At 50.4% G+C, this 14,116-nt stretch overlaps 1 protein-coding gene across 15 annotated transcripts in view; it reads left to right on the top strand.

Annotated features, from left to right (window-relative positions):
• CUX1 (cut like homeobox 1) overlaps positions 1–14,116 on the top strand; it is a 464,969-nt gene that overhangs the window by 91,937 nt on the left and 358,916 nt on the right. For all 15 annotated transcript variants that reach the window (XM_063668185.1, XM_054496503.2, XM_054496501.2 and 12 more), the window contains exon 2: positions 8,036–8,146. In XM_063668185.1, the coding sequence (XP_063524255.1) occupies positions 8,036–8,146 (111 nt within the window). The remainder of the gene's footprint in view (positions 1–8,035; positions 8,147–14,116) is intronic.

The following is a 14,116-nucleotide window of genomic DNA, read 5'->3' on the forward strand; positions in this document are numbered from 1 at the left end:
GGTGTGAGCCACCCACCGGCCACAAACTTATGAAATAAGCAAAAACATGTACTTTAACTTTAGGAATCTACAAGGTTCTCCTTTAAATGGAGCCCACAAAGAGAACAAATGAACTTTCTGCAAATGAGATGTCCTAAGACCTTGTCACCCCTTCAAAGCCTAGGTCTCATTACTGGAGGGGAAAAAGTAAGATTTTAAAATATCAATGTTTAGCCAGAGTCAGTGGCTTACCCCTGTAACCCCAGCACTTTGAGGAGGCTGAGGTGGGAGGATCACTTGAGCCCAGGAATTCAAGACCAGCCAGGACAACATAGCAAGACCCCCATCTCATTAAAAAAAAAATTTGTTTACTTTTAGGAGTAGGCATTACATTTACGTGCTTAAAATACCAAAGGTACCCAAGTGTAGATATGAAAGACTTTCCTGCCCCCAAATGAGTGCCCAGCCCCTTAATTTCTTTCCCCTGATATGGATACTGCCAGTATCTTATGTTTGTAGAACCTTCTACAGAACCTTGTGTAGGTAGAAGCAGATTCTATGCATCTATGTATATCTGTGTATTTGCGGTGACTAGATTGATTGCTGTTGATGGACATATTCTGGGGAGGTGTTTTTACACTTCCATTACCGAGCACAGGCTCACAGGATGGCACTTTCCCGCATGTGCCACCATGCCTGGCTAATTTTTATATTTTTAGTAGAGACAGGGTTTCACCATATTGACCAGGCTGGTCTGGAACTCCTGACCTCAGGTGATCTGCTCGCCTCGGCCTCCCAAAGTGCTGGGATTACAGGCATGAGCCAATGTGCCCAGCCTGTTTTTTGTTTGTTTGTTTTTAAATAGAGACAGAGTTTCACTATGTTGGCCAGGGTGGTTTTGAACTCCTGACCTTAAGTGATCCACCCACCTCAGCCTTCCAAAGTGCTGGGATTACAGGTGTGAGCCACCGTGCCTGGCCTTGTTTTCTCCCTTTTCTAAGCCCCCCACCTCTGTTTTTGTCCCACGGTCTGGTCCTGTCTGTCTTGTTGCACCTGGCAGTCAGGGTTGACTTGTGATTTACCTGCACCATCCGTGGAGCCCCTGGCCTGGTGGGGGATGCTGGTGGCAGAATGAATTCGGGTCTGAGGTCAAGCGTGTGTCTGTGAGAGTACAGAAAATGAACCGTGATGTAGCGTTTACCGTGCCACAAACTTGAAATGCATCATCTTGATTATGTCCAGAGAAAGGAAGTCATTTGACCACAGCCACACAGGTTACAATGGGAATGGGGCCTGGAGTCCAGGTGTGAGCTACCACACCCAGCCCACATACACTTTAAAGATGACCAAATCCAGGCTGTAATCCCAGCACTTAGGGAGGCCGAGGTGGGAGGATCACTTGAGGCCAGGAGTCCAGTCAGGTTTGGGAGGCCGAGACAAGAGGATCGCTTGAGCCCAGGAGTCCAGTCAGGTTTGGGAGGCTAAGGCAGGAGGATCGCTTGAGGCCAGGAGTCCAGTTCAGGTTTGGGAGGCCGAGGTGGGAAAATTGCTTGAGGCCAGGAGTCCAGTTCAGACACCACTGTTTGAAGCGTCTTGAGATGTTTTCAGTAGGGGGCTGGGAGAGGTGATGGAAAGAGGCTGGTGAGTGGGCTTAGGCCCACCACCTCTTTCTAGCCAGAGAACCCTCCATTCATCGAAATGATTCTGTTGTTGGAAATGAAACAAAAAATAAAATGCTCTTAGGACCTTCCTGTGCGGGAACCATGGCCGACCTTTCCCTTTTTGTACAAGTGATCTATTTTTTTCACTAACAAAACCATTTAAGATTTCTATATAGGATGTGCTGTTTGATTAGTTTGACAGATAATCCCCCAAGAAACATCAGATGAACTCACTCTTTGGATTAAAGTTTGAGATAATAAAACAAGAATACTTGTGTTGCTGTTGTGGACAGCCCAAGTATGTTTTTCCCACCAGCCCAGGGGTTCTGGGGGCAGGAGGTGTCCTTTGCAGGCCTAGAAGGACCCACCTTGTGGGAGCCTGGCCCTGTGCGTCTGCAGAGAGCACTTGCCGGAAATCTCAGTGGGAAATGGTGGGGATGCCTCCCATACCTCCCACTTTAGAACAAACAACTGACAATTACACTTTTTTTTTTTTGAAACAGAGTCTCGCTCTGTTGCCCAGGCTGGAGTACGGTGGCACCATCTCGGCTCACTGCAACCTCCGCCTCCCGAGTTCAAGCGATTCTCCTGTCTCAGCCTCTCAAGTAGCTGGGATTACAGGCGCACACCACCATGCCCAGCTAATTTTTTGTATTTTTAGTAGAGACGGGGTTTCACCATGATGGCCAAGCTGGTTTCAAACTGACAATTACACTTGTTGAGACAGGCTCTCCCTCTCTCACCCAGGCTGGAGCGCAGTGGCTTGATTATGACTGACTGCAGCCTTGACCTCCTGGGCTCAAACGATCCTCCCGCCTTAGCCCCCCAAGTAGCTGGAACCACAGGCACCCACCACCATGTCCAGCTAATTTTTGTATTTTTTGTAGAGATGGGGTTTTGCCATGTTGGCCAGGCTGGTCTCAAACTCCTGGGCTCAAGTGATCTGCCTGCCTCGACCTCCCAAAGTGCTAGAATTACAGGCATCAGCCACTGTTCCCGGCCCACATACACTTTAAAGGTGAGCAAATCCAAGCCAGGCATGGTGGCTTATGCCTGTAATTCCGCACTTTGGGAGGCCAAGGCGGGCAGATCGCTTGAGGCCAGGAGTTCAAGACCAGTCTGGCCAACATGGCGAAACCCCCTCTCTACTAAAAATATAAAAATTAGCTGGGCATAGTGGCTCACACCTGTAATCCCAGCTTCTCAGGAGGCTGAGTCTTGAACCCTGGAGGTGAAGGTTAACCAGTGAGCCGAGATCACACGAGTGCACCCCAGCCTGGGTGACAGAGCAAGGCTGTCTCAAAAAAAAAAAAAAAAGGTGAACAAATCCAAATGGATCTCTGGTGTTATTTAAATACTTATTTGGGAAAAAAATTTTCCCACAATTTCTGTTAAGCAGACAGCTGGTTACATGGTAGTTTTTTAATTTTGTTTTTAATAACATCTGAAATGCCTGGCTGAAAGTCTGGAGTTGGGGGCAGAAAGAAACTTAAAATGTTAGGAGCTTTGCCCTTTGAGGAGCTGTCAGAATTGGAGAAAAAACATCCCAGAAATTGTAATCAGTGAGGAAAACAGGATTCCAGCTATCCACAGCACCCCAGCTGTACACCAGCGTCACGGGATGAGGGATGCCTGTGTGCACGTAGCCCTTGGTTTCTGAGCTGAGACAGCAGCAGCCAGGCCGACTTGGTGATAGGCTTGGCCTGCCCCTGCGGTGGACTGCCTGGGCCTGAGCCTTGGCCTTGGTCTCAGCCCTGTGGTGGATGATCTGAGCCTTGGCTTTGGCCCTCCAGTGGATGGCCTGAGCCTTGGCCTTGGCCTCGGTCCTGCCATGGATGACCTGAGGCTTGGCTTTGGCCCTCCAGTGGATGACCTGAGCCTTGGCCTTGGCCCTCCAGTGGATGACCTGAGCCTTGGCCTTGGCCTTGGTCCTGCGGTGGATGACCTGAGCCGTGGCCTTGACCTGTGAAGCTCTTCTATGCAAGGGCGGGGCTCCCGTTGGTGACACCCACTTGTTGAGTCTACACCTGGGAAGCTCTTGGTCAGCTTGGCCCATTGACTTGAGTGAGGGATAGTTGCCGTCCAGCGAGTGCTGGGGGTGTAAGGTGGACCGGGCCACACGGCTGCCAAGGGGCCGGCTGGGTGGGACTGAAACCTGACCCATGTGGGTCCTCATTGCCTCCTGACATCAGTCATCCCGTGATCTCTTGGAAAGATAAAAACACATTTTCTGCGTTCTGGTGCCTCTCCTTGCCAGACATTTTCTCAGTAAAGTTTGTGTCTCTTTCAGCCTAGTTGGAAGTGCCAGGTTCTGAGCCCATCAGTTTGCTGCTAGCCTGCCAGCTTCCCATGACCTGGGGCCTGGGACCAGGGGCCCACAGGTGTTTCTAGCTGGAGAGGAATTCTAGATAGTTCTGAGTGGATACCCTCTTCTGTCTTCCTCAGGAGAGTTCTGGCTTGGCTGGGTGGTGTTTTCTGTGACCAGCAGTGGCCACCGCCACCACCAACCCCTCTTCCCCCTCCCCTCTTCCTCCCCCTCCCCCCTCCCTCCTCCTCCTCCATCTCCCTCCTCCTCCTCCATCTCCATATGCCCTGAGACTGGCCAGTGGGCAGCATATTGTGCAAGAAACAGCTGTTGTTTTGACAAAGGACATACTCGCCTCACTTCTTGCATCACCAGACCCACGAGGCTCTGGATTCCAGGCCTCTGCCCCTGCAGGTGGACACACAGACCGTAACGCAGAGGCTCACGTGTCCCACACTATGCATTACCATTTGTGTACACACTCGTTCACATTTAGCAGCATTGTAAAAATTAATAGATAGTGCACTTCTTCCAGCTAGATAATGCATGCAAATGGCAAGACAGTCCAAAGATACACACTATGGAGTAAGTCCCTCTCCCCACCGGCCCCTCTGGAGAGAGCCAGGCACGGTCACAAGTTTCTTCTGTATCCCTCTGGAGATAATCACAGCCTATGTGAGCATATGGATGGATATTCTTTTAAACATTGTGTTGCGGTTTGCTTTTTGGCTTGGATGTATCTGATGATTATCATATCCCTTACAATACACCGTGTTTTTTTACATTGCAGGAAAATCTGTGAGGGGCTAAACCGACAGGGTATTGCTGGGCATGGAGGAGGTTGGGTCCAGGTTTTTTGCTCTTTGTGACTTTGTAATGCCTTTCAGATGTGACGACTCTCCATACGCCATCTCACACGTGACCCGTGACTCATGGGCCGAGGGCTCTGCATTTGGGACCCCCACCTCCACCTCCCCAAGATGCATTTCATTCCCTTGTTAATGTGTCATTGTAGTTGACGCTTTGAGGATAGGCAGGCTTGGTAGATAATAAAACAGTATTTGGCTTATGTTTAATCGCTGTCTCCTCCCACAGCCCGAGAACGCCTTAGCGTCCTTCAGAAAGGATTTGGTGGTGCTGTTTTTTATGTGTGTGTGTGTGTGTTGTTTTTTAAAAAAATTTTCTCCAAGGGACCCGGTCAAAGATTTCAAGCCTTAAATCTGATCAACCCAATCTGGGGCGGCGGCAGCTCAGTCTCTCCTCCTCGCTGTGCCAATCTGTTTCTGTGGTGACGGGTGGCGGCTTGGTGTTAAATTTGGAGACCCCCGTGGGTTTCCCATGCCGACCTGCATATGTCTGCAGGCGCGGGGAAGGGAGGGCCGCAGACCCCCGTCGAGTCCCCGACTGCCAGCAGCAAGTTGCCGCAGGTGCACTGGCTCTGCAGCCCCGGGATCAAGGTGGGTTCACCTTGCACCGGGCCACCTGTTTCAGTTCCCTCCTCCACCAGGCAGGCTCTCTGACAGATCAGCCCAGGGAGGGGCAGGTGGGGGCCGAGGGGGATGGAGGGGGCCCACAGACCCCCTGCTCATCTGGCATCTTCCCCAGCGTTTCCCACACTTGACCCACTAGATGAGAAGTTGGGGGTCGGGGCTGGGACCTCACAGTCCCCTTCATACCTCCAGTGCCTGCCGACTCAAAGACATCAGTAGACGCCTACCGATTGGCTAACCGCCCCCAGCACCCCCACCCTGCTAGGCTTCCATGCAGTGGGGGAAGTAGGGACCCCCGGCCGAAAGCAGTCATGTTCTTTTTGTTTTTCTCCTAAGTTTTCTGCGTCTGTGTGCGATTGGAACGAAACATCAACTCTTTTTTTTTCTTTTTTGTCATATTTCAATATTGGCTTTCTTCCCCGCCTTCTTTCGAAGGCTCCTTTTATAACTTCGGCTGCTGCTGCTTAAATATAGATGTCGAAGCCCTCCTCCCTCCAGATTGTTTATATTTTTGAAGAGCCTTCTGCTTCGCTGTGACTGCTCCTCTCTTATCTGTATCCCCCGTTCCACCACATTGGTTTCGGTTGCTCTTTTTTTTTTTCCCTGCCTTCCCTTAACTGGGATGTGTTTCAAATGTGGTCTATCAAAATGTTCAGTGTTTCCCTTTTTTCTGCAATAGCTTTGACATCTGTTCTTGAATTCTAGCCCACGTTATTCCTTAGGACTTGTTTGCCCAAGATGTGCCTGAATGCCAGAAATACTAAGGGGAGAAGAGTGTGGTGTGGTGGTATCTTCCCCTCGTCGCCTGGTTTGTTGTTTTATTGTTGTTTTTTTTCTTTCTTCCCCTGCTTTTTAAAGTGTCTACAATTCCTTCCTTCCTTCCTTCCTTCCTTCCTTCCTTCCTTCCTTCCCTCCCTCCCTCCCTCTCTCCCTCCTTCCCTCCCTCCCTCCCTCTCTCCCTCCTTCCCTCCTTCCCTCCTTCCTTCCTTCCCTTCCTCCTTCCTTCCTTCTTTCTTTTTTCCCATGGGACACCTCACTCTATTGCCCAGGCTGAAGTGCAGTGGCGTGATCTTGGCTCACTGCAACCTCTACCTCCCTGGTTCAAGCGATTCTCCTGCCTCAGCCTCCCAAGTAGTTGGGATTACAGGCATGTGCCACTATACCTGGCTAATTTTTGTATTTTTAGTAGAGACAGGGTTTCACCATGTTGGCCAGGCTGGTCTCAAACTCCTGACCTCAGGTGATCCACCCACCTCAGCCTCCCAAAGTGCTGGGATTACAGGCGTGAGCCACCTCACCCGGCCTGTTTGTGATTTGTAAGTTGACAGCATGCTTTCATCCCATCTGGCATGGCCCACCCCGTAGTGGTACCAAGGAGGCATTTCCCAGCAAGAACTTGTAACGTGTAGGTTTGCTGGTTTACTTCCGCCAAGGAGGAAAGCCTGTGGGACTTGGTGAGGTGGGTGGTGGGGGGTGGAGAAGGAGAGGCTCTAGTGTGCTTCTTGGAGGTGTGGGGATAAATCTTCAGCTTTGATTTTTCTCGCCGTTCAGCTCTGCTTGGACTCAGGGTGACGGTCCCCACCATGAGAAGCCAGCTGGAGCAGCCACCTTGGATCCCAGCAGAACGGGCCGCTGTGTGTCTTTAGTCGCCGAAGCGACTCGGCAGGAAAACAGGCCTTTTGGTGGCGACAGCAGTGTGTCCTTGGGCGCCTGCTGTCAGCCTGGAACACCATTCTGGGGCCATCTGCTGCAGGCTTGTTGGAAACAGATCCTCTTGGCAGCTCTTCCCAGAATTTCTGAGGCCAGGGCACAGGTTCTCTGGCGCGTTGATTATCGGTTTGTTGCGGGGAGCAGAGCCCAGAGCCCTCAGCCCCCTAGCGGGTCTCTCATGGGGAACCCACTCCTGGTGGTCCTCAGCGTTCCCGCGCAAGTAATGTGATTTGAGAATAACCGCCAATGCCAGGTGCCTCGTTTCTGAAAAGTGGTTGGAAATAATTATTCTTGGAATGTACCTTTTAAAGGTCCCTCTTGAAAACTAATCATAGGTTAATGGTCTCGAACATGATGCTTGGCCTAGAGTGAGCTCACCATAAATATTTGTTGAATGAATACAAACCAAGTATTAGTCCCAGAGATCCCAGGCCCCCAGCTTTGAAAGACAGAGGGCATAGCTCAGCAGAAGGACTAGAGCCCAGGAGAGTGGCTGGCTGGAAGGAACCCTTGGGAAGAACAGGCGTGGAGTAGCTTGGGGAGGCGGGTCCTTTGGGCATTAGCCTGATAGTTGTGGCTGGAGCAAGAAAGATGTTTCTGTGTATTCTGTTACGGGAACAGTCATTTATGGCGTGCACATTGAGGCACGACCCATGATGTCGAACAAACTTGGTTTTCTCAACCACTTCACATGGGATGGACGTGGGATGGGGGGATAATGTTCATTTCTCTGCCTTCCCGCCGCCCTCCAGCCCCTCCTCTGCCAATGAGTTGATGATCCCTAGAGCCACTGGGGTCTCTCCCCCAGTGTTCTGGTCAAATGCAAATAGGACCCTCCTCTAGTACACTGCAATTACAATCTCACTTTTCCTTTCCTGTTTCCCCAACAGAGAGAACTCGATGCCACCGCAACGGTATTGGCGAACCGGCAGGATGAAAGCGAGCAGTCCAGAAAGCGGCTTATCGAACAGAGCCGGGAGTTCAAGAAGAACACTCCAGAGGTGAGGCGCATGACCATCGTGTTCGCTTTGAAGGGATCTTAGAATGCTGGTGCATATTCAGGCGACGCTCCGTGAGCGTTTCATTTTCATCAGACGAATGCACGGCCGGCAAACAACCCGTTTCTTTCCCCAGATGTCTTCAGCCCCATTTCCAGCAGAACGCATGCCATCCTGCAGGCTGTGGGGATGTGGAAATTGATAGGTTGTCTGGAAATATGGAAGTCAGAGCTAATTCCAGTTGCAGATACTAGACTAGCTGGGTCTGTAAGAACACGTGGGCAGGTGTGTGGGTGTGTCAGACCCTGGAGTTCGTCTCAGACCCTGTCCCATGTCAGTTAGCAAGCCACCAAAGTCCATAAGGGATCCTATGGGGTGGAAGGTCCTCGGAGCCTGTTTCCCCGGTGCTGGGGCAGGCAGAGTGTCTGAAGGCTGCACGCATCTGGGCATAGCAACACGCCTAACGCTTCTTGTAAAACAGACATTTTGCCTGCTAGGCCTTTTAAATGCCTCTCTGTTTCTTGAAATATGCCGTAAAGGGCAATGGAAATGTGCTTTTTACATACTCCTGTTTTTTCTCTCATGAGTGTGCAATTGGGGGACAGTGTTGAGTTGCTGGGGTGGCATTTTTCTGCTTGTTTCCTGGGCCCCTTCTTCCTTCCCTTCAACCCTACCAGGGGCTTAGTAAGAAAAAAAAAAAGACCCAAGCGTGTTGCAGGCAGATGAGCAGTCGCAGGAATGGCTTTCCAGGTGACATCTGCCAGTTTGGTCCCCATGGTGCTCATCCTGCGGGCTCGGACCCCAGCCTCTCTTACACCTTCCCCTTGTATGGGAAGGGGTCGCAGCAGCCCACAGCTTCGGCCCAGCTTCCGGGCTTGGGGAATCTTCTCCATAGCTCTTGGCTCTTCCATATAGGACATAGGAACATGCCTGGAGGCAAAGCTCCTTTCTAGGAGAGATGCCCCTCTCTTACTTACATAATATTGCTGGGAAATTATATGTGAACTGCATTTTTAAAAGCGGGCTCATTTAAAATGTTTCAAAGGAGGCTTGCTAGTCAAGGGAGTGCTGGCGTGAATCATTATAGAAAACAAATTAATAACCTTCTGTCTTCAGAATAAATATTTTGGGAGAAAGCCTGGTAGCAGAGTAGAAAGAAGGTAGCCTTTGGCCACAGAGCCAGCTAAGGGTTCAAATCTCACACCCGCTGCTCGCCTCGGCTGCCCCTAAATGCAGGTACTCCATGTTTCACGAGACCAAAAATGCAGGTGGGATCACTGGTGCTTGGGGGTTTCTGCCTTCTCTGCCAGTGTTGGGGAGTGGAGGGCCCTATTCTCCATGTCAGTCTTGCCATGAGTAAAAACAGGAGGAAAAAAAGAGCTGGGGACAGAACGTCCTTCTTCTGTTGCCTCCAGCGGCTTCAGAGCAGACTTTCCTGGAACTCTGGTTTCCTGAGCGCTTGTCCTTGACTCAGTTTCCCCAGCTCAAGCCCCGCCACATCCATCTTGCGAGCTCCTCTTAGTGCCATTCCTATAGCTAGTGGTCGTCCGCCGTTCTGTATCGTCACTGCCCTTTCCTCGGTGACCACATGTCTGCGGATTTCCATAGAAAATCTTAGAGGTTTGGCTGGGCGCAGTGGCTCACGCCTGTAATTTCAACACTTTGGAAGGCTGAGGCAAGCAATCACTTGAGGTCAGGAGTTCAAGACCAGCCTGGGCAACATAACAAGACTAATCTCTGTTATAAAAAGTAAAAAGAAAAAAGAAAACATTTTATGATTAAAAACAAACAAACAAAAAAACCCAGAAAATCTTAGAGGGGCAAGGCCATCCTTCAGAGGCCACGGGCAATAAATACACGAGTGTAATCAGCCAAAGAATGAGGTTCCTAAGAGGCCTGGCTTCCCGGGTGTTCCTCAGAAGTCCCCAACTCCTAGTGACAGTAGAGGAGGAGCGTGTCCCCCTTCGGTCACCCTGTCTGTTCCTTATGCTCTGCTGATAAATGCCGCTCGTACTGTGCTGAGCCCTATCCCTCCATCGTGCCTTGTGTCGAATTCCACATTAGTTACTCAAAGACATCTGGCCTTAAACTTGGTGTTTTTATCTCCTTCTGATCCCAATAAATGGAAGAGGCCTGGGGAGGCAGCAGCCTGGTAGGTACCTGCCACTTGGGGCATTTCTTCTCAGGACACATTTTTAGACTCTGTCTTCAGGGAGAAGGAGGCTGGAACTCACCAGGAAGGGGAGGCAGAGGATAGAAGGTCACCACCTGCTTGGCCCCAACCCTGCCACTGCCAGTGGATGGAGGGTGGCGCCCACTTCCTCATCTTTGGCTGTAGTAAGGAGGGTCTCACTGCAACATGTGGTCCTGGGGAGGCGGGGAGCGGGGAGCTGACTTCAGGCTTCTGCCCCACCGGCCCCATGCACCTTCTCATCCAAGGACCAACCTGGAAATCTGTGGGGCACCCATGCAGAAAGTCCAAGATGAGGCCCACTTCACTCGTGCCAGCAGCCAGAGCCTCCTGCTGGTAACTTTTTTTTTATTTTTTGAGACAGAGACTTGCCCTGTTGCTCAGTTTGGAGTGCAGTGTCACAATCTCGGCTCACTGCAACCTCCACCTCCTGGGTTCAAGTGATCCTCCTGCTTCAGCCTCCCAAGTAGCTGGGATTACAGGCGCACGCCACCACCACACCCAGCTAATTTTTGTATTTTTTAATAGATTTCACTATGTTGGCCAGGCTGGTCTCGAACTCCTGACCTCAGGTGATCCGCCCATCTCAGCCTCCCAAAGTGCTAGGATTACAGGCATGAGCCACCGCACCCAGCCCTCCTGCTGGAAATTTTGAAACCACATAAGACCAGAGCAGTGGTGGGAGCGGGAGGCTGTGGCCGGAGTGTGCTGGGTGTGCAGGAGGCGGAGTTCCTTGCTGTTCCCTGTGACAGCAGGTGTGTGTGGGGGGGGAGCTGTGACAGTACGTGTGTGTGTAGATAGCACATGTGTGGAGCCTCAGCTCAGTGCCTGGCCTGTGCCCCGAGGGGACATTGGGTCACCGTTTGGGGTCTCAGTCTTGAGGAGCTACCACTGCCCCGACACTGGTTGCTCCTCTGGCCACACCGCAGGATTGATTACTATCCGTGGAGGTGACGTCGGGATGTTGCATGTGTAGAAACGAGGCTTGCTTAGAGCTTTCACCTGTCGGGTAGGACAGCCTGGCTTACCGGAAGGAGGGTGTCCTCTTCCCTACGGATGCAGCCCACGATCCCCACGGCAACATACCTTCCAGGGCACAGCGTGGCAGAGCCAGGGCTGGTGGTGTTCCTGTTGGTGTGATACCAAGGGTGTTGATCTTGATGGAAACGCCCACATCTCCCTTTGTTCTGGGAAAGGAGGAAAGGTTTCCCGGTGTCTGATGAATGTCTAATGTGTTCCACGGGGAGGATTAGGCACCCGCGAGGGTTCAGTGGGGAGTAAAGTTCGTCTGCCGTCGGAGATTTCACCTTCTAGACTGGCCCTTCCCAGATGTCACTGGGAAAAGCTCTAGTCCAGGAGGGAAAAGGTGGCTTCTGACGGGGAAGTGGCCGGGGAGGGGTGCTGTGTGGTGGCTGGGACTCCGACAGGTGGGAGAAGCTACAGGAACATCAGGAGGTGAGCGCCAGGATGTCTGGAGCCTTGAAGGGTTTTTCTGGGGACAGGATCCTGCTCTGTCACCCAGGCTGGAGCGCAGTGGCACGATCACAGCTCACTATAGCCTCCAACTCCTGGGCTCAAGTGATCCCTCCGTTTCAGTATCCCGAATAGCTGGGATTACAGGAACGTGGCACCACAGTGCCTGGCTAGTATATTTTATTTTACTTTATTTTTATGTTTTTTTTTTTTTTTTTTTTCTTCAAGAGTCTTGCTCTGTTGCCCAGGCTGGAGTGCAGTAGCGTGATCTTGGCTCACTACAACTTCTACCTTCTGTGTTCAAGCAGTTCTTCTTCTGTGTTCAAGCAGTTCTTCTGCCTCAGCCTCCCGAGTAGCTGGGATTACAGGCATGCGCCACCACGCCCAGCTAATTTTTTTGTATTTTTAGTAGAGAGGAGGTTTCACCATGTTGCCCAGGCTGGTCTTGAACTCCTGACCTTGTGATCCACCCGCCTCAGCCTCCCATAATGCTGGGATTACAGGTGTGAGGCACCGCGCCTGGCCGTAGTTTTTAAATTTTTTGTAGAAATGGAGCCTTTTGCTGTTGCCCAGGCTAGTCTCAAATTCCTGCGCTCAAGCAGGGTCCTCCCACTTTGGCCTCCCAAAGTGCTAGGATTACAGGCACGAGCCACCGCGCCCGGCTGAAGGTTTTCTGTTTAGGATTAGTTTTTTTAAGTTTCAGTTTTATATCATTAGATTAATATATTTGTCATCATTTGATATTGTGTCTTTTTAATCCAGAAATTGTAGTTAATTTGCAGAAGATTGCAGTTCCTCTGCAGATAAAATTGTATACATTTTCTTTGAATCTACAAAAAGAGTCTCTTTGAATCTACAAAAAGAGTCCCTTTGAAAGAAAAACGTTTTTAAATATTCTAACTGAACATCCATTCCCTATTGAGTTAAGAATCAATCGTGGAACATAATACGTGGTGGAGTGTTTCTAGGGTATAGTGCTTCCTATATTTTTGTTTTTTGGAATATAGTGGCACAATCATAGCTTACTGTGGCCTCGATGTCGTGAGCTCAGGTGATCCTCCCCTTATAGCCTCCAGAGTAGCTGGGACTATAGGTGCGTGCCACCACACCCTGCTAATTTTATGTTTTGAAGAGACTGGGTCTCACTTTGTTGCCCAGGCTGGTCTCAGACTTCTGGGTTCAAGCTAAATCACCCACCTTGGCTTCCCAAAGTGTCAGGATTACAGGTGTGAGCCACTGCGCCCAGCTCTGGTTTTTGTATTTCTTACTTCAGGCGACATACTTAGTAGCTGTGCGTCTTGGGGCAGATACCTCCCAAAGCCCCAGTTCTGTCATCTATAAATAATGTAACAACAGGGCCCCGCTCACAGGGTTGCTGTGTGCACATATGTGTGTGTACGTACCCATGTGCCTGTACGAGAAGGGCTGCACGCAGGCCTGTCCCTAGAGTTTAGCTTATGTTCATTATTAGTATTAACCTGGGAATACTCACTCGCCGTGTAACTCATGAGATACAGTGGATTTCTGTTCCTCAGAGCTAGCTTGGGGGAATTTCTATATTTTATTTTATTTATTTATTTAATTTATTTATTTACTTACTTACTTATTTATGAGGCGGAGTTTCACTCTTGATACCCAGGCTGGACTGCAGTGGCACCATCTCTGCTCACTGCAACCTCCGCCTCCGAGGTTCAAGTGATTGTCTTGCCTTAGCCTTCTGAGTAGCTGGAATTACAGGCACCTGTCACCACGCCCGGCTAATTTTTTGTATTTTTAGTAGAGACGGAGTTCCACCATGTTGGCCAGGCTGGTCTCGAACTCCTGACTTGAGGTGATCCACCGGCCTCGGCCTCCCAAAGTGCCAAGTGGCATGAGCCACCGCACCCGGCCTTAGCTCAGGCAACTTTAAAAAAAAATAAGAACAAATATAGGTAGTTTCAGCTTAAAGTATTTCAAAAGTTGGTTTGTGGCCAGGCACAGTGGCTCACGCCTTGTAATCCCAGTGCTTTGGGAGGCTAAGGTGGGAGGATCGCTTCAGACCAGGAGTTTGAGACCATCCTGGGCAACATAGTGAGATTCCATCTCTACAAAAAATCAAAAGATTAGCCAGGATGGTGGTGTACACTTGTAGTCTCAGCTATTTGGGAGGCTGAGGTGGGAGGATGGCTTGAGCCCAGGAGGTTGAGGCTGCAGTGAGCCATGATCACACCACTGCACTCCAGCCTGGGCAACAAAGTGAGATCCTGTCTCAAAAAAAAAAAAAAAAAAAAGGGTTTGTAATAACAGTTAATCATCTTACAAATATTTAT

Source organism: Pongo pygmaeus, chromosome 6, assembly GCF_028885625.2.
Source record: "Pongo pygmaeus isolate AG05252 chromosome 6, NHGRI_mPonPyg2-v2.0_pri, whole genome shotgun sequence".
In the NCBI taxonomy this organism is placed as follows: Eukaryota; Metazoa; Chordata; class Mammalia; order Primates; family Hominidae; genus Pongo; species Pongo pygmaeus.